The sequence below is a fragment of the Guillardia theta genome, assembly GCF_000315625.1.
Source record: "Guillardia theta CCMP2712 unplaced genomic scaffold GUITHscaffold_2, whole genome shotgun sequence".
Classification (NCBI taxonomy): Eukaryota; class Cryptophyceae; order Pyrenomonadales; family Geminigeraceae; genus Guillardia; species Guillardia theta.
In genome coordinates, this window is record NW_005434672.1 from 3,184 (window position 1) to 28,875 (window position 25,692).

The following is a 25,692-nucleotide window of genomic DNA, read 5'->3' on the forward strand; positions in this document are numbered from 1 at the left end:
CATTCGAAAAGCAAAATCTGGGAAAGTCAACCGCATCGTTTCATTCTCAAATTAAAATGACTTATAGTTGAGTTCTCCAAAACATTTGGAGGAGAAAAAAAGAAATTGACTTATATTTGTATGAAAAAATCTGGAATCTGGAATCTGGGAAACGGGCCTAAACCCTCAAACTAAACCTGGTTTAGGTTTCCTGTTTGGGGTTCGTGATGGGTATGTCGTGATATTCCTGTGGCATACTGCCGCATATGTATGCCGAAGTAGATGGGAACTTTGATCTTTTCCATGCAACTATCGCTCGCTCATAAGTGATAAGGGTTTATTGATATGCGATTCTCAGTAATGCTTTCATTCCTTGCATGGCTACACATACTTGTTGGCAGCTCTACAGAGCCTGCTCATTTCAAGCCGTCACATTGCACTGCATGCTTGAGGCTGTGGGGAGGGGGGCCAAAAGAAGACGTGAATAAGAAAGATTCTGCTGCGAAGAAGGAAGGCATGTCTGATGCCCAACGACGAATCATGGACATCGAGGTCGAGATGGCAAGGACACAGAAGAACAAAGGTGACAGCCTATCCTCCTTTGTTCAGTTGACTGAATTGCTCCACAGCAACTATGAGTCACCTGTGTGCATTGAAGGCAAGATTAGCAGCTTTGAAGCGTCAAGTTATAGAGCAGCAAAATAAGAAATCAGGAGGGCCAGGAGAAGGCTTCGAAGTTCGTGCTACAGGAGACGCTCGAGTGGGATTCATCGGGTTCCCATCAGTGGGGAAATCAACTTTACTCACAGCTCTGACGGGTGTTTACTCTGAAGCTGCGGACTATGAGTTTACCACCCTCACATGCGTTCCCGGAGTGATGACGCATGATGGTGCTCGCATCCAAATCCTTGATCTGCCAGGTCCATTGCTTGCTCCTTGCGAGCTTGATATGAACTGAATGAAAATACATCCAGGAATTATTGAAGGCGCGAAGGATGGAAAAGGACGAGGACGTCAGGTCATTGGGTGTGCTCGAACATGCGATTTGATCCTGCTTGTGTTGGACGCCACGAAGCCTGTAACGCACAAGATCTTAATCGAGAAAGAGCTCCATGGGTTCGGGATCAGGTTGAATCAGAAACCACCAGAAATTTATTTCAAGAAAAGAGATCGCGGAGGATTGAACTTTCAGGTTTGGCAGAAAGTTATCAGTGCGATGTAGTACAAGTGATGACTGCAAAGGCTCTTGTGAAGCAATCTGTGCTGAACAAAGATCTTGTTGCGACCATTCTTCGCGAGTATAAGATTACTCATGCTGAGGCGAGACAATAGCACACTGTTTTACTATCCTGTTTTGACAGTGTGATAGATCATACTTCGTCAAGATTGTACAGAAGATCAGCTTATAGATGTTATCGAGGGAAACCGTGTTTATATCCCTTGCCTTCATGTTTTCAACAAGATCGACAAAGTTTTCGTTGTCTTATGCACTTCGATCACTCTGAAATCATCGTCCAGGTCAGTCGTCAGGAAATGGAGATATTTGCTTCGAAGCTTCCACATTTTCTCCCTATTTCTGGAGCTCTCGGATGGAATATCGGTAAGGATAAATCTATGATGGAGTGGATAGAGGCTTGACATCTCAATCGTCTCATACTTATCTCACATTCAGATGTCTTAAAAAACAAGATATGGGAATACATGCACTTGACTCGCATTTATACGAAACCTAAGGGAGACATGCCGGACTTCACACAGCCAGTGATTCTAAGAAACTATAAGTGGGTCACTTTGATTGACTCGGTTTCGTGTTTCCCTTGAATGAGCTGATGTCATTCTTAGGACTTCAGTGAAAGACTTTTGTCGACGAATCCACAAACGCCTCATGTAAGTACAATCAATCCCTTTTGAAAGTCTTTGACGGATTGCAGGGATGAATTCAAACACGCTCTTGTATGGGGTTCAAGTGCTAAGCATTTTCCCCAGATAGTAGGAAGGTAATTTCCTTGAATTTGAAAGCTGGGAAAATGACCAGAGCACAGTGGGCATATGCTGGAAGATGAAGATGTCATACAAGTTGTTAAAAGAATTTAATTTCACAAGTTTGATCTGGAATACCAACATGCTTTAACCATTCGCAATCTGGCCATACGTACCATCATTGAAGCTGTTTGCTGGATATGCTGGGACAGGATTGATGTAACTTTGCTCTGGTGTTTGAAAGATATCTACATGCACATTAGATGAATGCCGATGATGTTCTTCGTGATGCGGCAGAGAGCGATTGGTCCAGTCTTCAACCAATCTGTAGAAAATATTACAAGGTGAAAGTTCATAGAAGATAGTTACTGATGAATGTTGCTTTGTAAGATTGCTGATTCCTGCAACTCCTCTCAACAACTTGTTTCATGATCTTTCTACTTACTGGAGTGGTTTGAGATTTTGCAGTTGCAACTGCTCGTAAAAGAAGAACTTTGAGGTCGATTCCCTCTCGCTTTGCCTTTCTTCTCGCTCGAAGCCCATTGCGTTGCCACAAATAAAAACCCAAGGAAATGCGTCCTGTACGCGAACCCTCGACCTCATGTCTTCCTGGACGAAGACGGCAAATGCCCTGCAGAGCATAGTGAGAACAAAGAACACAATGAAAAAGAATTGCTTCTGCCTGCAAACCAAAGAAAATGTCGATGAAATCTTTGTCGTTGTCGACCGAAAAATCATACGTTCGTTTTGTTGTGACGAGGGAAAAACATCTTGAAATATCTAGTTCTGTACCTCGAGAGAATGCTGCACGAGCTTTCTGATACTTTCGAAAATTTCTAGATTTTGCGCCATAAGTGATTTGCTGCACAGAGTCCAACAGAAGCTTTGGGCTTGACCCTCGTTTCAAAGATATCTGAAAACAAATCAGTGAGTACAGCAATGACAAACTCCTTCAGACTTGTGGAGAAGCTGCAAGTAGCGAGCCTGAGCTCCATTCAATCCCGAGCTGCAAGTTTCCATAAGGGTCTGATCCTTCGTTAGTCAGTCTGAAGATGTTATGTTTGCATCCTTTGCCACTCAAGGAATATTTGACAACCTTCAAGCGATTCTTAGGTCGTTGACATTCACAGCAACCTCAAACCTACCGGAATTCCCAACCACAATCTTGAGATAGCATCTTTCCTGCTATACTTCCTCTGTTCTCTGCGGATTCTGGCTTGTTCGCGTCTTTCATAGCAAACATTATGCACGGGTTAAGCTATGCCTATCAGTACCGCAAAACATTTTCAAATATCTTCATAGAATAAGTGTGTTCAGTTTTATTCTCTTCAGAGGTTTCTTGGATCAAATTCATCTTGAAGAAATTCAGTTTACACGATGCAAAATCTGATTTTTCACCTCAAATTTCATTTTCTCATGCTCATTCATCATGGCACTCATTGCTTGATTGAGTTTTTCATTTTTCTAACAGAATTGTGTCAAGAACTTGCTTTTCCAACACACAAGACTATCGACCCTGTGGAGCTGTTCATTCTCAAGCAAGATAATTTGAACTTGATGATTCTGCAGCTGTCAGAGAATATAAAATTCAAAGTTGACGCTTACATGCTGCTCACTGTGAGAGTCTGACATCATTTGAAAGGACTTTGATAGTATCTGTGCAGCGAGGCATTTTACGAAATTTGAACCTACATGTTGCAATCACCTCATTCTCAAGTTCTCCTAACAAACAAGTACGGTTATGGAGTGTGCTTTTGATGTGATTAAGCTGAAATCATTTCCAAATATCAATACCGCGAGGCAAACATGTAGGAGAAACCTCTGATGTTAACTCGTGATTCTGCTTTCTGATCATCTGAACATCGGCGTCGGTAGACGCGACAAGCTCTGACAGAGCATCAAGCTGCTCAGCATGCCTGGGACTCTGAATGAGAAGCTCCTGGCTTGGAGACTGTTCACCTTTGTGCTTGCCGTTCGCATTCCTGCAGATTCTGTTCGTCCCTTTGCTGCGATACAGATCAGAAGTCTTCATGTCACGTTGGAGTAAACAACACCTTCATATACATTCTTAGCTTTTGGAGTTCATGATGGAGTTCATCAATCTCATCTCTGCTCTTTGCTAGCTGCCTCTCTCTCTCAAAGAGAGATGACTGAAGAACAACTACTTCTGCTGCAGCTGTTCTCGCTTTTGACAGGTTGCGTTCCGATTGTAAGATTGTTGTCTCTGCCTTTTGAGCTCTCTCCTCTGCATCAGAAAGTTTCTTCTTAGTGATTGAAAGGGCTCTAGATAGTGTCTCAATCTCTGCTTCCCAATCTCGATGAGAAGCTCCGTCTGTCGCGGGAAATCTGCATAAAGAGATCAATCGGGCCGGAGGAATGTCAACACTTCTTCTCATTCCTGCTCATACTACTGTTCCCAATCCTGGCTGGTTCTACACGTAGTGCAACAAGTTCAACGTTGACTCTACCTGTCGACTAGACGTGTGGCAACTTGAGGCTTGGGTGTCAGGAGAAGGCTTCCACTGTTAGCAGACGCCCCATGAAACGTCTCGTCAAGACCTATTTCATTGACTTGAGGAACTTGAACAGCAGCATCAATCCCCTGATGATGCTCTTGACGCTTCTCGGCCTTGGATATCTTCTTTTCGAGCATTCGGATATGCCTGATGTATCATCCAGTGAGTGCAAGAGACAAGATGAGGAAGCAAGCAGCAGCGCATGACCTGTCTTTTTCTCTCAGAGTTGCGTGAAGCTCCTCGATCTCCTGCTTCAGTCTTCTTACAGACATCGTCATGTCTGTCTCCAGCTGAGGGTCCAACTGAGGTTCTAGCTAAGGGTCCAGCTGAGGGTCCAGCTGAGGGTCCAGCTGAGGATCTCAGAGTCGTCAGACGCTTCTCGTCGCCTTCGTTGGACGTTGACGCACATGCAGGCGTGCCTGTCGCATTTCAAAAATTGGACCAGAGACATCAAGAATGACAAGCGGTTGATTTTTTTTAGAGACTTTGTTGTGGACATGGCGAAAGCAACAAGCAAAAAAAAAGAGAAGCTTTGCGGCAGACAGTGATGATATGATGGAATTCAAGATTCAGAAAAGTTTCGGAAACAAAAATAAAAGAGGCGCCGAATATGAAAAGTCAAGGTCACGAGGGCAGAACTCAATGTCGTTCAAGAGAGTGATCTCTCCCTTTCTCATCTGCTTTGAATCAGTGAACTGTGTCTGCACAAGGTCTTGATAGAGCTGTCTCGTTGATAGAATGAGTGCGGTGGGGGGGGCGGTAATTAGAACATTAGTAACAGGCTGCATGAATAGTGTATCCGTTGTTGTCTTTTGTTTGCTGGACTCTGAGATCCTTCGTGAATTCAATGATCCATGTTTAGGAAATCTTCTGCCAACATCTCATCTTTGCTTTGATGTTAAAAGCAATTTGTTATGTTTTAGAGAGAATCGGAGGGATGGAAGCACGAAGTTTTCAAGATTGAGAGAAGAAAACGAAACGATATTCAGAGGTCAAGAGGAGAAACGAATGATATTTACAGCGCTTGTTGTGTTTGCAACAAAATTAAAATAAACCTGCCTGCGCAGTAGTAGTAGCATCAGCAGTAGCAGCAGCAGCAGCAGCAGCAGCAGCAGCAGCAGCAGCAGCAGCAGCAGCAGCAGCAGCAGCAGCAGCAGCAGCAGCAGCAGCAGCAGCAGCAGCAGCAGCAGCAGCAGCAGCAGCAGTAGTGCTTATTAGAATGCTAGATAGGATTTCAAGGCTTGTTATCACCTTCCTGCGCTCTAAAGAAAATAATTTGCCATGTCTTGACCAACACGCGACCGCTTCCTTTCATGACTGCAGACCGAATCATAAATGCGTAAAATTTGTGTCCACCAAAGAACATCTATAACTCCAGAGCAGGAGAGTATGCAAAAAAACATATCAGTCTATGATAAGGTGAAAGCAATGAAGTGATGGAAAATGCTTTGGGGAGAGGCACAGAGATGGCGAAGTAGAAATTTAAGCAATGAATGAAAATGCACAATTGAATAAGTACTGAGATGTGATGCACACGAATGCCCCTTGTTTGTTCAGCAGAATGCTTTCATACAGTTTCTACGCACCCTGCTCCATTCAGCGTTTTGAACGGCAGCCTCTTTACTTCGCGATAGAAGTAGTTAAAATTTCATACAACATTCAAACCAGGAAGACAACATTCTTAGGTCACTGATCAAAATCTTTGAGAAGCCGTGCGATTCCTCTGAATCTTCTGGTGTTCGCGTGTTCAATCAAAGGCAAGGAGACTGTCCTGCTTTCACTCGAAATGTTGTTTGCCACAGCTTTGAGAACTTGCTGGTCGGGATCAGCAGACTGACATTGAATTTTTTATTCCAATAGGTAAGCCCTCCTTTCTTGAGAGTCAAATCGTTGAAATCGCATTCCCTCCGCCCTGTCCTTCACATCTTGAGAGTAGTCATTCTTGGCTTGTCCTCAATGTAGCATCAAAGATTGAGTTGTTTGACTATCTTGTGCCTCTGCTTGATTTTCATCTTTACAATCTTTGCAACGATACTTCCTTTTTTTATGTTTGCAAATGCCCGATCCACCGCAATCTTTGCAACGATATCTCACCTTGTTATGTTCACATATTCCTGCACCACCGCAATCTCTGCATTGGGATTTTTGCTTGTTGTGGAGACATATACTAGATCCTCTGCAATCCTTACAGTGTGACCTACGTCGCATGTGTTGGCATATGGCTGATCCTTTGCAGTCTTTGCACTGAGACTTCACTCTGTTATGGTCACAGATAGCAGATCCCTTGCACTCTTTGCAACGAGTTCGCTGTCGATTGTGTAAACATATCCCGGAGCCTTTGCATTCCTTGCATTGCGCCCTGATTTTGTTGTGTTCACATATGCTTGATCCTTTGCAATCTTTGCACTGTGATTTGATACGGTCATGTGCACATATGCTCGAACCCTTGCAAGCTCTACATCTGGATCTTTGCCTGTGATGTTCACACATTCTGATTTTGTTTCGTCCCCTTTTCATTTCCTTCATGAGATTTTTCTCTTGATTGTTCGCTTCGTTGGTTTCATGTTTATCACTGTGGTCTTCATTCTCACCCATCTTGCATTGCAGTTCATCTTGTACATTCATGGTATCAATTCCTGTGTGCCGAAGCATATGTCACGTGAAACACCGCAAGCAGATGCTACAACTCCTGATTGCACATCGCCGGACAGGCAAGGTGAGGGTGACCCCTTCTATTCCACCTACTACCCCTCCCTCACATAGTCAAGAACCCCTCCCTCAACCTAAAACATATCAGGCTACGCAGCGACCAGCCATGACCAGCGCCATGGTCCAGGCTCCTTCCTCCTCATCCTCTCGCTGCAAGAGGTGCCAGCTATCTTTCTTCCATGCGACCACAGATCCTGCTTGTGGCTAAGGCTGACTAGGACGACTACCAAAGCTTCAATATATTTGACTCCCCCCAAAGGTCCATTACGAAATCTTTGTAGTTCAGGAGACATGAACTTGGAAAGTCAAGGCGATAGGACAAAGACGCCAAACGTACACTTGTATCAAAATGATGGCATTGTCTCACCACATGAAAGGTGGAAAGAATTCACACCGTTGCAAATCATCCGGGGAAAGGGGGGGGGGGGGGGGGGGGGGACTGGAGTCAATCAATACTGATGATACAAACGACAAACTTTCAAAAGTTTTCAGATTTCACTGATATCTGGCACACTGGTCTACACATAGACCGTACCGGTTTTAGGTACCGGGCCGTACCGTACGGACTGCATGGACCGTGACATAGACATAGACATGGACATACTGCGGACATAGATGTAGACCGTACCGGGTGCCCACCGACGGTCCGTGACAAACGGGGCCGGTGACCCGGTGAGAACTTCGGAATGTACGCAGCGCCGGCGGCACGCACACGCCCGGCCGCACGGTGACGGCAGTGAGTGGCACGCACGCGGCACGCACCGTACGGTACTACCGGTACTAGCCACCGTGACTCTGTGACACGCACCGTCAGACTCAGAAATGACAGTGTCGTTGTACTACCCGGTCACCATACCGTGAGAGAGTCGACTCGATGATAGCTTCGGACAGACAGCCTCGGGTACTACCATAGCACTGCATAACAGTGAGTCAAACCAGACTTTCTGGCCGCGCCATTCGGGCCGGAGTAAAAGGCGAAATTACTAAGTTAGTACCGTACCGTGACGCCGTGAGGTTCCAAACTGAAAGTTCCGGCCATGAGTAGCGGCCAGAGTCCAAGCGGCACTGAAGATGGCCACTGAGGGCCGTGCCCCGGCCCGGCCCCCGGCCCGCCGCCGCCGCGCCGCCGCCGGGGCCCGGCGTCCCGGCCCGCTACCTATAGTAGAAACGTGACTCTGCCGCTGATGGACCGTGCGGTTTTAAAACTTGACCATTTGACCATTTCACCATTTGACCATTTGACCTTTGACCTTGAATTTGACCACGAACATCCATAGAAGGGCGCGTCTCGCGTTAGCCGCGCCTTTTATGGTTTTAGGCACCTTCTCCAAGAAGTGCAGGGGTGAGAACTCTGTGAATCGATGCAAAAATTCAGCTATTCATTTCGCTCAAAGTTTGAACACCTATGGTAAATGTTCAATTTTACATATCATACGTTTTCAAAACAGGAATAAATTAGCTCGAGAAAAAAGGACTCAAGCTTGTAGCCCAAAGAAACCATAAGTGGAATGATTGTTCCTGAAAGGGTGGTGGGTGATCTTAGAATGAGGTAGGGGTTCGGAAAATTGGTGGCCACCTTGATACTCTGAGTGTTGGAGACAGGTTCCATGTATGATCCTGTAATTTACATATACTCTTTATTAAGAAAAAGGCTTGGTATAAAGCCTTCCAAAAGGAGAAGAAAAACTGAATAATCCTCCATCAACAAGGCGAGTGGGGTAGTAGTGTGGAAGGAGTAGGGTAGGGGTCAGGTGTCATGGACCCTGTACCTGACTTGAGCCGAAAGGCCTCAAGTGCGTCTCCCTTGAGCCCCCGGCTTCTTCACACTCCTCTACATCAGCTCCTCTGACCTCAACCTTCTCGAACCATCCTTCCCTATCTCACCTGCACGTTCACTTCAGCTGCTCTTCTACAATTCCTTGACATAGCCTCCTTCCTTCTCGTCTACACACTGTTGGCTATCTCGATTATACATTGAAGGCATTGATCTTTCTTGTCAAGCAACGTTGTACGGTACAATGGGGAACTCGACTTCTCGTCGGAACTACGTCATTGCAGAGATTCAATCTGACATCAAGCTTTTGATGGACACTTGTCCAGAGCATACACACTTGGACTGGAATGATGTGGATTGCATTTCTCATCACAGTGCTGTGAATGCTCTACAAAACTACGCGCTCTTCGAGAAGCTCAGAGTGACAAAGCCAAAGCTCTGGTCGAAGAAAGATCGTAGATGCAGTAGAAACTGTGCCAGAAGAGGAACAAGTGTAAGGTTCTCAGATTCAATTTGCAACATTCCCAGGAAACACGATAACTCTGAATGCTCGGCAGAGACTCGCGAAACCACCGAATCTTGGTATATATCGTGTGGTCTAGGCGCTGATACATTGGAACGAAGTCCAGAGGAACTTAGCATTTCAAACTCAATGGATAGCGCTGCAACGACAGTCCTCGCGCTCGAAGATTTTTTCTCCGACAGTGCTCGAAACATTAACGGAAGCTTTCTTGCGCTGCACAAGGCATCGTCCGACCTTGAAGCAAACAATGTACTATACCCTGTTCCATGTTCATAATTTGCAATTGTTGTAATAAATAGGATATACATGTGATTCTCTGGGCCTGACACGTGGAGAGGTATTTTAGGTTTTAAAAAAAAATGTTTGTCTTCAACAAACACTCTCACCATTATGGTCACTATGACTGTTTTCCCATCGAAATCAAGCACTAGATTATTTCTCGAGTTGACAGTGAATGTCGCAAGAGAGTATCATTCTGGCGGGCCGAAATCATCGGATCAACACCTGCCGTTTGATGCTTGAACCATCACTGTTACCGTACAGATCTATTGACAAAGCGATTTAGTCAAACAGCAAAGAGATTATGGCAGCTACTGTGACAAATGAAAGTTGAAAAAATGGTGTGTATCAGTTGAATGTATTGACCGTGTTGTATGAGAAGTTTGTTTGAATGTTACTCGTCATGTAAGTTGAAAATGCAGGCATGCTCTCGTCATGTAAGTTGAAATTGCAGGCAGGTTCTGCATTCACAAGAAGATGGAGTCTATCGGAGATAAAAACAATTGACGCGAGAGGGAATCGAACCCCCAACCTTTCGATCTGGAGTCGAACGCGCTACCATTGCGCCACCACGTCACGTGCCGAGTAGTGTAATTTGGGCGAGATATTCCCTGCTTTGCTTGTCATGTCTCGACTTGCCTGCTCGCATGAGGGAGGGAGGGAGGGAGGGAGGGAGGGAGGGAGGCAGTGCAGGCAGGCAGGCAGGCAGGCAGGCAGGCAGGCAGGCAGGCAGGCAGGCAGGCAGGCAGGCAGGCAGGCAGGCAGGCAGGCAGGCAGGCAGGCAGGCAGGCAGGCAGGCAGGCAGGCAGGCAGGCAGGCAGGCAGGCAGGCAGGCAGGCAGTGCAGTGCAGCTCCGGCCGGGTGAACTCGCTGGCAATCAGGGCAGGCAGGCAGGAAGGCAGGCAGGCAGGAAGGCAGCCAGCCAGCCAGCCAGCCAGCCAGCCAGCCAGCCAGCCAGCCAGCCAGCCAGCCAGGCACCCTTATAGACCAACCACCTCCCCATTTCCCTCTCCCTCTCCCTCTCTCCTTGCCTACCTCCTTCTCTCACTCTTTCTATCCTACCTGCCTCACGTACTGATTCCTTCCACTCTCCCTCGAAATATCCTCCTCCCTCATCTCTCTTTCTCTCGTCCTTTCTCTCTCTACTGCGAAGCTTTCTCATGTTTCGCCATACTCCATAACAATTGGGGTGACGTATGATTGAAGGTGAAGAAGTGATCTCATGGGATAGAAGCAACCTCAGATGTGATGAGCTACCTGAGATTCCGGCAGACAGCAACAGCAAGAAAGGGAGAAGTCATTCAGGACTACTCTCTGTATCATTACAGTCAATGGCACTTACTTTCCCGTGTATCAATACTCGTGCAAGGCTACTGAACAGGATGGATGACCAGAAGAGTGGAAGCTTCTGGGCGGAGCAGAACTATGGAGTGGGGAGAGGAGGAAAATCAAGAGAAATGGAAATGGATTTGGTGATTGCAGTTGCCTAGCCGATGCAAAGAATCTTAGCCAAATGGAGGATTGCAACATCTGTAGGTTGGATGATAGCGAGACCAAGCAAGAGAGTGATGCGTTTCAGGCTCAGCAAAAACGAGACAGAAAACAGAGTAGAAACAAAATCGAGAAATGTATGCAGAATGTATGAGTTCAAGAAGGAGCGCAAAAATTGAACTTCTATTCTTGTTGGTATCGTCATGTATGGCTTTGAATTCAGCGGCAACCCCTTGCGGAAGTTTTTACTGTTGTTGAGCTGAATGAGAAAATCTTGTAGAATGCATTCTACTCCTGCTGAACTAAGGTAGATTACATTCTATGCTTCATCTTCATCAGGGCGGAAAATCTGAAGGATTAAACGTATCGCTAATTGATCGGCGCATACGTGGAATCATCATGGCAGAGGGAGTTGATGTGCTGGGTTTCTTGTTGTCCCTCTTCCCCAAATATGTGCTTTTACGGTTGGACTGTATGAACTTCAGCTCGTTATCACCAAATCAGGAGGAGAAAGGTACCTGAGAGGAGTGGTGCAAGTTTGGTTGTGTTTTGAATTGTCGAAGTTCGAACACGGAACCACGTCGACGAGGAGGTGCAGTCCCTTGGCCATAGTTCTGGGAGAATATCAGGCACAAGAAGACGGCAACGCGCTCCTTACCCCATCATTGTTTCCCTTTGCAACTGGCGTGTCCTCTAACACCCTTTTGACTGCCGGCTCTTGTCGAGATAACAAAGATTCAAGCTTGTACGAGCAGTTGTGTTCTTTCTGCAACCATTGAATTTCAAGAGCTTCTGCAACTGAAAACCGTGTGTCAGGATTGATGTCGAGAAGTCCTTGCAGGATGATTAGCCAGTTGTTACACACGACCGAAGTGGATACTTCTTTGTCTGTATCTGGATCGTTGTTACATATTCGTTCGACTGTACAGTATTTGGATAAGATCCTCTCCAAGCAAGATTCGTAGATTGGCCAATCTTTGAAGTGACAGAAACAGTCCATTCGCCTCAAAAAATGAGAATCAATTGGAGTTCCACACACTTGAAAGATTTGGTGCAGCTGATCGCCATTATAATTAAGATGGGTAACACGACGACATTGACAGATGTCATCAACATTGCCTTTGAAGATGCTGTTTCCAATTAACATCTCCATTACCAGACAGCCGACAGCCCAAACGTCAATCTTGGGACAATACTTCGCTGCCCCCATCAGCAATTCTGGTGCTCTGTACCACAATGTACATATTTCTCTACCGACTGCCATCTTTTCGTGACTAACAAACTCCCTGGACATGCCAAAATCCCCCAACTTTGCGACCATACTATCAAATATTAAGATATTTCCCGGCTTGACATCTCGATGAACAATATTCACACTGTGCAGGTAATGAAGAGCTTCTAAAACATCTCTGGTCCATTTCGAAATCATGGAAAGATGAAGACTCCCGGCCTGATTCTTAATCACGGTATGTAAATCCGACAGAGCTTCTTCTAGAACAATCACTCTTGAATCATGGGTCGCTCCCAGCAACTTAACAATCTTGGGATGAGATCCAGCAAGCTCCATCATTTCAATTTCTCGCCTAAAGGCTTCCAGCCGCTCCTCCGTTGCCTCTCCATGCTCCTTTACATCATCCGGGTCCAAGTCAAAGTCTGGCCAGACAACTTTCACAACAACATCCTCCATTGACTCGATAATCGTGGCTTGCCACACACAACCATACGCCCCATTTCCTATCTTGTTAGCAACCTGTTGTGACAATATTAGCCTCGTTATTCATAAAAGCACTCTTACAAAAAGTCACCTCCAGTTCATGACGACGAAACACTTTTACTTTGATTGGGCTTCGATTCGTGCTGAATGGGCAGTACTTTTCTTTCAACCCAAGATTTTTTGTCTGTGTTGTTAATTCCTCCAAAATTTCGTTTCTAGACCCTTCGTGAAGTTGATCATCGCTCCAAGGATTATGTTTGCAAGCTGGAACAATGATTATCAAAAGATGGGAAAGTCATTCCTTAGGCTTACGTTCGCGAGTAGGAGAATTGACGTCATTGGAGTTTTGAGCCGTTATAGTTTCATTATACATTTCAACTTCAGTCAGCCTACAAAGGATCAAACCAGCTTTAGTATTACAAAAAACAGGGACGTTATGAATCAATTGTTTCAGTCTACGCGTCGTCCTAACAATCGCGTGCAATTGTACAACAAGTTTGCGAAACTAGTAGAAACCATGTGTGATTCTGCTTGCTATGACCATATTCTTGCCTTAATTACAGCATTATTTTTGAATTTCTTTCCAACAAAGAATGTCGCGTACCTCTTCTCACATTCAAGTCATTTCATGTTGTTGACAATGCGGAAGAGTTTTGATCGTGGGATTACAACAAGACAGCGGAGTGATACATGATCAGTTGAGCGCTTGTGCACTCTACTCCCATCCACTTTCCTCAGATCAACATTCTTGCATCACACCCACCAATAGCATCCACATGCTCGACCTCCTGCTCTAGCCTCGTCTTCTCGCCGCCTCCTTCCCCGCACTCTCGGATGACATGTCTCAAGTCAACGACGGCCAAGATGTCCGAGAATGCCACGGGTGGTTGCCTAGAACGAGGGGGTGGGGGTCCTCAGAGATTGAAATGACCTTCGGCTTCCGTGTAAATATTTTAATAATAACAGGTGTGGTGGGGGCCTAGGGGACTTTTGATTTTAGTCAATGACTCAATGACCATGCAGTTTCCGAAAGGACCATGGGTGGGTCCATTGAATGGAGGGGTAGGGGTCCTAGCGAACCAGAAAAGGGAGTGCAAGCTTTACTACTACATCCCCCGCCTCCTGTGCCAGCTTTACTACCTATTCTCCTCATTGTCCTCGTACAGATTTTTACCTTAACTTTGAGTAAAGAATTGAACCCCCACCTCCTGTGCTTCATGACCCCTACCTCTGTAAATTTACAACCATGCCCAAACGACCCTCACCGAATTTTTTTTAAGTAAAAAGGTTATAGGCACACAAGCCCAGCAAGACATGTAAAACTAGTTTTATTTGTGACCTCCATCTCACGTCACGGTCCGTGTCCGTGAGTCAGCAAATCTCGCGTGCGGTCTGACGGTCGGACCGGGCCGCTTGACTGAGCGCGGCGGCCGGTGGCCGGGCGCAAGTGAAGTCATGCAGCCGCCGCAGCACTGATCTCACCCTTTACTCAAAGTTAAGCCTTAAAAATCAGTACGAGGACAATCAGGATAGTCGAGGAGGCTTGACCCTGACACTGTCGCACAGGCCAAACGGCGAGAAGAGAAAACCGACAGCGAGAACCAAACTTGCCCTAATCCTCAGCCAACTGCTGTCCCCTCAAGTTTAACTGAAAGACAGCACTTAATTTTGAGTAAAGAGCACTTTACCATACGCCCCCCGGCCGCCACTGAGTGACTGCTCAGCGGGTGTCTTGCCGCAGGCTTGCGCAGCGGCCCCGGGCCCGGCCCGCCGCGGCTACGCCCATCATGCCCCGGACCGTACACTGTGACAGGAACTCACCGTGGCACTGAAGTCGAGCGGAGGCGAGCCTGGCCTGACGGGGGGCTGACACTGAGTCACTTGTTTCAAGTTTGGCAAGGCCCTAAGCAGGCTCAGTTCAGGCCGAGTCACGGCCGAGCGGCCCGGCCGCGCCGCACATTCAGTGCGCGGCCACTGACGGACCGTACCGGCGGGCCGGACTCAGCGGTCCGTCCGGCGGCCTGAGGCCCGCGGCCGGCCCGCCGGGCCGGGCCGGCTTCAATCAAACTTGACGCGGCTGAAGCTAGTACCGTACGCCGGTACTGCGGTCGCCGCCGGGACCGGAGGCTAGTACCAGCCTCTTTACTCAAAGTTAAGTCACAGTAAAACTAGCATCCGGTCTCCGTCTCTTTACTCAACTTCAGTCAAGTTAAAAATCAGTACGAGGACAATCAGGAGAGCAGACCTGCCATTCTTTACACTACGAGAAAAAAAAACATCGTCATTCTTTAGTGAAAATTGTTATAAAGTACGAAATGGGCAAAAGAGAGAAATCAGGGTGGGGGTCCTCAAAGTAGATGTGCGAGGATTAAAAGGCTGGGTACTTTCAGTACAGAGAGGGGGTACTAGAAGTTCATGAAGTACTTATCTCTCAGGCTGTTAGGCGGGACAACCGATTGCAACCTTATCTGGAGGTGCTAGAACACAAGGGGTAGGGTACCATGATAGATGTATGAGTGGGTAGGGTTGGAAACGGGAAAGGGGAGGTCGTCAGCCATATTGTCACCCCACCTACTGCTATCAGTTACTACTGAGAACGTTCGGAACCTCCGGTCCATTGTATGCTCAACCTGAACCACCTGGAGCGACACGTATCACCCCACCCCTCTCCCCTCCCTGAGTACCCAACCAACACAACCAGAAAGTCACCAACCCAGTCCTCTTAATCCCTACCCACCCCAAATTAATCTGCAATCTGGTACTGCCAAGTACCCCCTCCACCACCCTTCGGGCAATTGGTTTCCAGTTCCATGTCAGGGCAGAAATCGGCTTTGTCCGTGATGAACATTCGACAGCCATGTTGAGGAGGGAAACGAGACAAAGAAAAATGTCGGATATCACGAGTTTGAATGTTGATGGGAGTGGGAACTGGTGGAGTGCCTTTAACCATGCCTAGATGTAGATTCAGCCGAAACTTTGACGATAGGAGCCTTGTAGAGTTCACAGCTTGGTTGTCTCGTGCGCAAGACCTTTGCAAACACAAATCTTGTGAATAGTTTATCCTGAACAGTCGAGAAAAAATAACAAGAAATTCTGGATGATGAAGAAAACGATATGTAAAAACATTTGCTGGTTCTGATGAAAACTGATGCAGGTGGCGTGAAATCAACGGCAATTAATTGGCATGCGGTGCGTCGATGGGGCAATGCTGCCACATGCTCAGTCCTCCTTGATAACTGCGTGGCCATCGAAGTCAAACAGAGCTCCAGAAAATATTCGTTCAAGTCATTCGAATGGTATGAAATGTGCCTTGTGATTTTCCGCGATACGGAAGGAATGGAAGTCTGAAACAGTTTTCTTATAGGATCTGGTAAATTCAGAATTTCAAACCTTCAAAATTTCAAGAAATTCAGAAGGTCTGAGCTAGAGGTCTGCAGTACTCTTGCTATGCTCAGTATTGAAGAAACATTCAGGTTTTCGACAAGATAGGAAAAGGTGCCTATGGGTGTGTGTGGCAGGCTAAAATCCTGGAATCAAGCAAAGAAGTGGTGGTGAAGGTGGTGTGGCCCGATGCCGACTTGGATCCAGAGGACTCTCAAGGTGCTTCGCCTGGAAATCATAGACGTGAAGCGTTCAAGAAGGAAATTCAGATGATGCAACGTGTGGGGCAGCACTCCAACGTAGTTGAGTTCTATGGTGCAACGTCGGATTGCACAGTGATTGTGTTTGAGCAAGCTCTTGCAGACCTTCATGATATCATAAGGAAGCAGAAAAAGAGTCTGGTGCTCCCAATGATTGCGCGATGCTGCAGAGATGTTCTCAAAGGGGTCGAGTACTTGCATTCCATCCGAGTGATGCATAGAGACATAAAGCCAGCAAACTTGTTGGTTTTCAAGGACATGGTGGTCAAGATCTGTGATTTTGGTCTCGCACGTGAATATTCAGAAGGCGAGAACCGTGTGAAGAGCGAGATGACAACCTTGTGGTACCGAGCCCCTGAACTTCTCATGGGATCCGAGACCTACAACTGCAGGATCGACGAGTGGTCTGTGGGATGCATCATCCTAGAGATGCTTGCTGGGTCATGTCAGACCAAAGGAAAGGTCGAGGATGTTTGTAAGTGTCCTCTGCCGACTCATTTCAACTACAATGGGGATCAGTTGGCAAAAATCTTCATGCTGGTGGGAACTCCAAGAGATGAAAAGTTGTTGTCTCAAATGCAATGTCGAAACCATTTTTCTTCTTGGCCAAAATATGAAAGTTCCCTTGAATCTGTGGTGAAGAAGGCTCTCACGGAAGGAAGAGAAATTCCAGAGCATCCTCAACAAGACCAAAAGTTTTATGTGAGAAATGAGTCAGCCTCCATTCTGTTACATCCTGACCTATTGCTTAGAACATCAAGAGTTGGTTCGAAGTAATTCGGTCTTTGCTTATGCTGGATTCCTCCCATAGAAAGAGTGCCCTTGAGGTATTTCGCTACGTACCTTTGTCCTTGTTGAATGTTTGGCAGGTATTGCAGTTGCCGCTGTTTATCGACAACGTCATCACTCAGGACGAAAGAAATCTTGATGAACGAATGATGGACTCGTTTGCAAGATCCAAGTCCTTGCCGAAAGGAATGATTTCCAAAGTATGAAAATGTTTAAATTTTGTGTTGATCTGAAGTCTTTCACAAGATGAACAAGAGCTACGCTTCACTTCCAGTAAGACGGCTCTCGACAGGGCAAGATCTCCGCAGAAGGTGTGAGGTTTACTTATTGGAAATTACAATCTAACTCTAGGAGGAAACAGCAATTTAATGGTAGGATACTGTGTACAAGACGCAAGCTTCTCGTTGCAAAGATCGCAATCTTACAACAATGTGGAACAGCTCGACCAGGACTTGAAACCGCTGTAAGTTTGCTTTCCCTCTGTTTTGACTTCTTGTGTGTAGTGAGCCTGTCACCAAGGGCTCGGAAGTCATCAGATCTCACACCAGTGAGCAAAGGGTCCGGAAGAAACTTATACAGGAAGAACAGTACAAGCTCAATCTTGCGGCCGATGATGCATCCTCTTAGAAACGTGAGATCTGGTCTGTTCCGTCTTCAAAGTTTGACTTTCTCTGCAGGTTCAACGGCTTGAACTTCCTTTGGCGTCCACAGTGAATTATGACCCTGTGTACTCAAAGAACAAGATATGATCCTTCCGACTCTCTTCGTTGCTGCATTGCCTGGATCTCCGATCTTCTCAGACCAACCTCTCTCATCAAATGTCAATGAGTAATATATTTCGTGAACGAAAACAGCTGACACTTTGTCTTTTTGTAAAACTATGGAAAACGTATAACATTAACGAATGTCAACTGACAGTTGAGTTGACCGAGAACCAGAGCCTATCATATTCTCCTTTGCGCATCTTGACGACGAAATAATTAGCATCCTTCTTGTAACCAAAGTGCCAAGTGCGAAACCAATTTGTAGCTTTCTTCGAGCTGAGCTCAATGACATACGAGTCGACGAGAGGAGACAGGGAAGGCATTGACTGCTCAGATCTATATATCTTGGTCATCATGCATCGGTGGGCACTAGAGCTTTGCTGCAAAGTTGAGCTGCGATGCTCGAAAGCAGCTGCTGTGACTTTGTGATGGTTCTTGTCAAACTTCTTGTCAATGTTGAAATTGAATCTAATGTTCGGGGACATGTCCAGGAGTTGAATGTCGACTACATTGCTCATGCACACAAAAATGTATCGCGAGATTATTGAGATTCGCAGAGCTGTGTCATATGAATATGAAGAGAACGTGTCGACCGGAAGAAGCATTTTCAAGATATAAAGCAGAAAAATATGCAAGCACAGAAATCGTTGTGCAGTTCGAACCCGAACTCGAAAGTCTTCGGCATCATCTTCCACTGGCATGGATGAAAGAAATTTGTGTTCCAGTTGTCTTATCTACGCGAGATATTTTGATCTCCAAACAATCCGTTTTCAAATTTACACCAAAAGATCAAGAAAGTTATGAATGTTGCTTAGTGGTTTGTGCTCAAACTTCACAGAGATGGATATTTAAGATCGCAGGTTGACAACTCGTTCCGAGAAATTAGCGGAGCAGATAAGGAATACGACCATTCTCTCTCATCTTTCACATCAATCGCCTCGGCCCTCTCTCTCCCTCTCTCTACCTTCCTCCCCCTCTGGTCGGAACCATAGCCGAAGCTTTGCCCTCTTTGAGGGGGTACAGACCCCCAGTGGTGAAGCAGAAGAAATTGCCTGACTGGGTAGGGGTTAAAAGCCGGGGGTAGGGTCAGTGAGAAGGGCGGTCAAGCTCTATCTCCTTTTCCTACGATTCCTGGTAGGATGTACCCGTGGCGTTGTAGGGGGGACTAAAGCACCGGTACTAGAGAAGTGAATCTTATGAAATGGTGGGGTTGCCCATCTCAATCTGTGCAACATCAATCGTATTGTGTCCTCAAACCCGGGGGTGGGGGTGGGGTCTCCAATCGTAAGCTGGGGTAGGGTTACTTCTTTTTTGTTTTTTTTGGCCCCACCTTTCATACTCGGAGACAGAGCGGGCCCGGGACGTTCCGACCTCCGGTGCCAGAAACCGTTACGAGTCGTTATGAGGGGCCATGGACGGGGCACAGAGAGAGGAATGAAGAGATCTTGCGATGCAACGGCGAGGAGGAGAGGGAAGGAGAGGGAAGGAGAGGGAAGGAGAGGGAGAGCAGCTGCATGAACAAGGAAAGTTGGATACCTTCTGAGTGAAGAGCTGAAAAGACTTAAAGCCTCTGATTTCCTTCCAAGCGGATCTTTGCAATGCCGTGAACCAGGTCTCTACTTGTATTACTCAACCAATGGTGGGCATGGCGCGCTTGTCTTCTCCCCTCACCATGCGAGGCTTGCTCTTGCTCGTGCTCGTCTCTTGCACTCATTGCTTGAACTTTGACTCCTTCACGACAACGCCTCAAGTGCGTGGTGAACGTGGAAGGCTGAGAGGTGGTTCGCGACCGGATCGCCTGGTGAACCAGGAAACATGCATGGTCGAGTTTGAAGTTCAGACGACGTCGCTACAATCAGATGAGAGCGTCCGGATATGCGGCAGTCATGCGATGATCGGATCATGGCTGCCCGAGAAAGGGCTGCAGATGCACAAAGTGAAGGTAAGAAAAGACTTGAGATTTTGTTAGAACGACCTCGTATGGCAGGGAGGAGTTCACGGCGAGCCATGCGTGTGGGGAGCGAGAATGCAAGTGCCCGTGGGCGAGGAGCTGGAGTACAAGTATGTCATCATGAAGGGCTATGCTGAACAAGCGCGTGCCCTTTCCATCCCCAAGGGTGAATGTGCGGTGAGGGGTGGAGGAGTTTCTTGCTATCTGGCAAGATATACTGGTGCTCATTGTCGCTCCTGGCAGGTTGAGTGGGAGTGCGACATTCCGAATCGTCTCTTGCTGATCAACAAGCTCGAAGAAAGAGTCTTCGTGCTGCAAGAAAGCTTCGATGTGGTTGGAAGAGAAATTTTCTTTGTTGAGAACCAGAATTATGTAATAGCGACGGGATTGTTAGAGTGCTACTGATCAGTACGTAAAGGTTCCTCTCGCCTTTGTTGAGCAAGTGTCAAGAGGCTCACCTGCTGATGAAGCTGGATTAGTTCCAGGTACTCGTGAGGACGCTGATGGCGTTGAGGGCGGGTTGCTGGCGGCAGTTTTCGCAGACTTGGTGGCGAATGCGACTTGTACTTGTTGAAGTTGTCTGTATGCTGTCTAATGTAGCATGTGTGATATCAATCCTGTACTCTCTTTCAGCACAAGAAGCAGACGTGTCATAAGAAAGTGTTGTGATCTGTCTGTTTGACCTTGAAGTCCCGCTCAGGTCAAAACATCCTTTCGATTGGCAATCTGAATGCAAAGATGTTGAACGAAGTGAATCAAGAAGATACCATGTCAGCGATCTTCAAGGAGGTGGAGAAGTTTCCGCAAGTTTGCTCGGGTGATAGCCTGAGTATTGACATGTGGCGTGTCAGGTTCGAGAACATCAAGGGAAAGAATTGTCTGTTGTGGTGGCCGATCGGATGGGAATGCAGTCTCATCTTGTAGTCTTTCCGAGGCAGGTATCGTTCTTGATTCTTGTTGTGCAAGAGCATGTCAAGGAGGAGAATGACGGGGAGAGAAAGAAGAAACGCAACGGGGGGGGGGGAGAGGGGAAGGGAAAGGGGGACTGCCAACTGGCAGGAGGCAGGGGGCAGGGGCAAGGAGATAGGAAGGGAGGGGTGAGGGGGAGGGGGACAGGGCCGTGACTTACAGTGACAGTGGAGCGGAGAGGGACTCTTTGGCTGTCGACTTTCTCTTTCCTCCCGCTGCTCTGCCATCATCCGCCCAGTCAGCTCTCGGACCAAGTCAGAGTTGAGCTCGCCCAGAGGTCTCAGCCAGCAGGCAAACTTGATGAGGTTGGGAAACGGCGAGACATTGCTGACACGCTGTTGACCTGTGATGAGAACATGTGCCTGTTACGTTGTTACAAGATGTAGTTGATATCTTGTCGTGCCATCTGTAATCAGTAAGCTGATGTAGGTCAGACATAGTCCATGTATCTTGTGACCATATGCATAGTGTTAGGGGTTATCGATTTCTCGATGGCATCATATCTTAGCATACATGATTCACATGTTTTTGACTCATGGCAGATGTTCGACGTTACCCTGATGTTCCTTTGTTCGCAGTTGTGCCATTGGCATCACCAACATTCTCCTCCAGCGTTCTCATAAGATTGTTTCCTTCAGCACTTATTTATCTCTCGTTCTTCCTCTTCAATCCGGTCTCTCTGCTACTCCTCCTCCTACTCTTTCTTCTTCTTTCCCCAGCTCTTGCCCTCCTCCTCCACCACCACCACCACCACCACCACCACCACCACCACCACCACCACCACCACTTCCTTTCTCCTGGTTGATGGACTGTACAGCCTTTGCCGTGTCCTCGTTCGTGCAGCAACTTCTTTTCAAGCTGATTGGTGCTACTATATGCTCCCTGCTCCTTCATCCTCTGACTCCCCACACAGGCGCTTCCTCTCTCTTTCTCTCGACCATCCTCCTCCTCCCCGCCCCTCTCGCTAGGAAGGTTCTTTCCCTCCTCGCCCCCGTCCTCGGAGCTGCACTTCTGCCCTTGAGGTAGAGCCCAAGGAGCTATGGAGGAGTCTGACAAGCAGAGCAGGGTGGTTTGGAATTTCCTGGTCCGTCCTGGAATTTCTCTCTTCCTCCTTGTTGTTTGCAGGATTTGGCAACCTGCAGTCTCGGTGGGCCATGCTGCTCCTGCTACCTGCTCTCCTCTCCCCCCTCCCCCTTCTCTTCCTGCTTCTCCCTTTTGATCTCCCCTACCTCCCACTCCTCCCCTACCTGGTTCTCCTCTCCTCTCCTCTCCTCTCCTCTCCTCTCCACTCCACTCCTCTCCTCTCCTCCCTCTCCTCCCCACTCCACTCTCTCTCTTTCAAATCTCCTTCGCCCCCTTCTGCTTCACCTCTTCTGTGCGTGTCATGAATTCAGCGGCTCGCATCTCGTTGAGCAAGCAGCAGGTCTTGCAGGGGCTTCGCGGGCTCCTCCTCCTCCTCCTGTCCTCGCACGATCGCCTCATCTCGCTCCTGCTTCTTCCTGTGCGAGCAGGAGGAGCAGCAGGACGAGGAGGAGCCAGTGCAATCAAGAGCATGCGCCCGCTTCCAGCAGCCTGTTTGAAGATGACAGCAGGTGATGGCAGAAGAGAACCATGAGGAGGGAGTTCGACTTGTTCATGTTCTTGTCCTGGTTCTACTTCTTGATGACGATGACGACGACAATGATGTTTAGGTGGAGCGGGTGGGAGGGGTGGAGTGAGATGTGTCCATCTTCAAGCATTATTATGATACCTGAACTTGTTGAACTCATTTGTTGCACTCTTGTAGTTGTCATTGTTTGTTTCAACATCTCTGCTGTTTTCCTGACTTGTCGAACTTTCAGACACGATTGTCTTTGCTGCTTCTTTCTCTACCGAGTTGATCAGTAGACCTTTCCGCTTCATCTTGTCTCTCTCTCATCGCGGACTCACTGTTCTTGCCCCACCCTTGCCGCAGCAGGAGAGGAGCAGGGGGAACAACGTGAGAGGAACAGAGCGAAAGAGCCTGCGATCTGTCAGTGCATCGAGGAGGAAGCAGCAGCAGCAGCAGCAGCAGCAGCAGCAACAGCATATGGTGCAGCAAGAGAATGAAAAAGGAGCGAAGGAGGATGTGGCGGAACAAAAGGTGGAGAGAAAAGTTCGTTTCGAGGTGGACGGGCTGGCTGTGGAGGAGGGGCAGAAGGTTGGCATCGTTGGTGACCTGCCGGGTATGGGGAACTGGAATCCTTGCCAGGTAAGGGGGAGGAGGAAGGGGAGGAGGGGGGGGGGGAGGAGGAGGGCAGCAGAAGCAAGAGGAGTAGGAGGAGACGAGGTTTCAGTTGACGATGAGGAGAGAAATTTCATTCTTCTGACATTGGAGGAGGCGGCCATCATGCAGCCGGCATACAACGTAAGGGAAAAGAAGCGCGTGTGGTCGGTATGAGATCCTACATTCCTCTTCATTCTTCCTCCTCCTATCGCTCTTGTTCTCATCTCACTCTTCCTCTATCCTCCTTCTTCCCTCCCCCTTACCCGTATGACGTGGCTTCAGATAACGCTCTCTGTCCCCGCGGACTCGACGGTGAGCTACAAGTATGTGGTGCTTCCAAGAGAAGAAGAGGAGAGGAAGACGAAGACTCTCTGGGAAACTGGGCAAAATCGCATCTTCTCTCCTGATAGCCATGATGTTGTCTGTGAGATTTTTAATCAACACTCCGTCCCTTGAACCCCTGGGCCTCCTCCTCTCCTTCCCGCTCCCTACTACCTCTCGCTATCCTTCCAACTTCCGGTCCTCCTTGGATGTCCCAATTGTCGCATGCTCGTGCTCTTCTCTGCTAGCTGTCTCGTCCCCCATGGCGCCCGAACTCACAAGCTCTGCCTGTTGCTGCACGAGCTTCAGAAACGTCTCACGAACACTGCGACAAGTACAAGCAGAAAAATCATAGCAGCAGCACCAGCACCACCAGCAGTACAACCAGCACCACCAGCAGCAGCAGTAGCACCACCAGCAGCAGCAGCAGCAGCAGCAGCAGTAGCCGCAGCAGCAGCAGCAGCAGCAGTAGCCGCAGGAGAAGCAAATTTACCTTCAGCCACAGCGCAAGATCGTTTTCAGAATGAACTCGAGTTTGATTCCTCTTGGAAGATGCTTTCTTGCCAACTGATATTCCGTCAGATCCTCGCTCCTCCTCAACTCTCCTCCATACTCTCTCCTCGTCACTCCTCCCTCCTACTCCCTCTCACATCTCCTCCTCTTCTCCCCTCCTCTCTTCCCTTCCTCTTCCTCCTCCCTCCCTGACCTGCCATAGCAGATGGAAGAGGAAACAGTCGATCCTTCTCCTGCTCTTCCCCTGCCTTATCCACCTGCTCCTCAATGCTAAGATTCTGAGACTTGAAGGATAACAAGAGGCGGGACAAGGAGAAAGGCAGGTGGAGAGATGGGGAACGGGAGAGAGTAGGGGAAGGAGGAAGGAGGAAAGGGGAACAGAAAAGAGGGGAAGGATAGAGGAGCGAGAAAGGGAAGGGGAGAGGAAGAGGGGGAGGATGGAAAGAGAAGCGGGAGGAGAATGGAGAGAGCAGTGGGAAAGGAGAGAGGGGAGAGGTAAGGGAGAAGAAAGGAGAGAGGAGAGAGGAGCGAGAAAGGCAGAAGAGAGGAGAGAGGAGCGAGGAGCGAGGAGCGAGAAAGGGAGGAGAGAGGAGAGCAGGAGTCATTAGGTTCACCATCTCTCGCTTCTTAGTCTCCTCGGGAAGCTCAAACTTCCTTCGCGCGGCGTCTGCTTCCAACTCCGCCTGTAGGAGATAAGAAGGAGAAACAGAGTCGGGAGGAAGGTGACGAAGAGGAGGACATCAAAAACATGGCTCAGGATCGACAGCAGGAGCCAGACGAAATCAGGAGCGGGAGCAAGGAGCAGCAGCAGCAGCAGCAGCAGCAGCAGCAGCAGTAGCAGCAGCAGCAGCGAACCTGTTGAGCTGCGAGCTCCTTCACCACCGCTTGGGCCTCGAAGTCGAAGGCATCAAGAGCTCCACCTGACCCTCGTGAGCCCTGAAGACCCAGAAGTCAAAAATTCCTCATCCCCTTCGGTTCTCCCCTAGTACACTCCTTCCAGCCTCCCCTTCCTGCCTCCTCCTCCTGCCTTGTCTCTCCTCCGGCTCCTCCTGCCCCTGCTCCTTCCGCTCCCACTCCTTCACTCTGTCCTGCCACTTCATTCAGACCTGGGATGACGTGCGGATACGGGCATGTCCTGACGACACTCGGCTCCTTTCGCCATCGGATGAGTTGGCGGAGAGGAGGAGAGGAAAGGAGTAGGAGTGGCGCTTCCCCGCGATAATGAGCATGAACTTGTTGAAGGCGGTGTTAAGCTCCTCCAGCCGCTTCTGCTGCTTCATCACCGAAGGCATTCCCTTGGGCGTGAAACATTCCTGTAGGAGCAGATGAGAAGAAAAGAGGTGGGGGGGAGGGGGGGCTGAACGAGGAGGAGGGGAGAGAGGGGAGGAGACAACAAAACTACAATGCAAGGATGAGAAAGCAGCAGGATCGAAGGATGGAGGAGGAGAGCGGGAGGGGAGTGGGAAGAGAATGAAAGAGTGAGAATGGGAGGAAGGGAAGCGAGGGGGTATGCGAGGGAGGGGAGGGGAGGGAG

At 48.1% G+C, this 25,692-nt stretch overlaps 6 protein-coding genes and 1 non-coding gene across 7 annotated transcripts; 4 read left to right on the top strand and 3 right to left on the bottom strand.

Annotated features, from left to right (window-relative positions):
- Positions 1–495: 495 nt before the first annotated feature.
- On the top strand, positions 496–2,073 carry GUITHDRAFT_156794 (hypothetical protein; the record flags this gene model as incomplete). The annotated part of the gene is made up of 10 exons (XM_005841599.1): positions 496–562; positions 609–899; positions 954–1,171; positions 1,222–1,299; positions 1,349–1,450; positions 1,498–1,579; positions 1,652–1,760; positions 1,822–1,866; positions 1,911–1,976; positions 2,022–2,073. The coding sequence occupies 10 exons, from the start codon at positions 496–498 to the stop codon at positions 2,071–2,073; spliced, it is 1,110 nt and encodes a 369-aa protein (XP_005841656.1).
- A 4,418-nt stretch (positions 2,074–6,491) lies between these two features.
- On the bottom strand, positions 6,492–6,965 carry GUITHDRAFT_43528 (hypothetical protein; the record flags this gene model as incomplete). The annotated part of the gene is made up of 1 exon (XM_005841600.1): positions 6,492–6,965. A coding segment is annotated over one exon (474 nt), but the record flags the coding sequence as incomplete, so codon positions are not given.
- Positions 6,966–8,987: 2,022 nt separating this feature from the next.
- Positions 8,988–9,792, top strand: GUITHDRAFT_149823 (hypothetical protein). Its single transcript, XM_005841601.1, has one exon. The coding sequence runs from the start codon at positions 9,203–9,205 to the stop codon at positions 9,755–9,757; it is 555 nt and encodes a 184-aa protein (XP_005841658.1). The 5' UTR covers positions 8,988–9,202; the 3' UTR covers positions 9,758–9,792.
- Positions 9,793–10,264: 472 nt separating this feature from the next.
- GUITHDRAFT_t9 lies at positions 10,265–10,336 on the bottom strand. Its single transcript has one exon. It is a non-coding gene; the product is annotated as a tRNA-Trp (tRNA).
- Positions 10,337–12,365: 2,029 nt separating this feature from the next.
- On the bottom strand, positions 12,366–13,004 carry GUITHDRAFT_53464 (hypothetical protein; the record flags this gene model as incomplete). Its single annotated transcript, XM_005841602.1, has 1 exon — positions 12,366–13,004. A coding segment is annotated over one exon (639 nt), but the record flags the coding sequence as incomplete, so codon positions are not given.
- A 3,431-nt stretch (positions 13,005–16,435) lies between these two features.
- GUITHDRAFT_49553 (hypothetical protein) lies at positions 16,436–17,221 on the top strand (the record flags this gene model as incomplete). The annotated part of the gene is made up of 1 exon (XM_005841603.1): positions 16,436–17,221. A coding segment is annotated over one exon (786 nt), but the record flags the coding sequence as incomplete, so codon positions are not given.
- Positions 17,222–19,795: 2,574 nt separating this feature from the next.
- GUITHDRAFT_99337 (hypothetical protein) lies at positions 19,796–21,034 on the top strand (the record flags this gene model as incomplete). The annotated part of the gene is made up of 5 exons (XM_005841604.1): positions 19,796–20,101; positions 20,147–20,287; positions 20,354–20,482; positions 20,529–20,595; positions 20,811–21,034. 5 exons carry the CDS (start codon positions 19,796–19,798, stop codon positions 21,032–21,034), a joined length of 867 nt encoding a protein of 288 aa, XP_005841661.1.
- Positions 21,035–25,692: the final 4,658 nt, after the last annotated feature.

Excerpts from the sequence above, each read along its gene's own strand:
- GUITHDRAFT_149823 (XM_005841601.1), top strand. The coding sequence starts at position 9,203 with ATGGGGAACTCGACTTCTCGTCGGAACTACGTCATTGCAGAGATTCAA.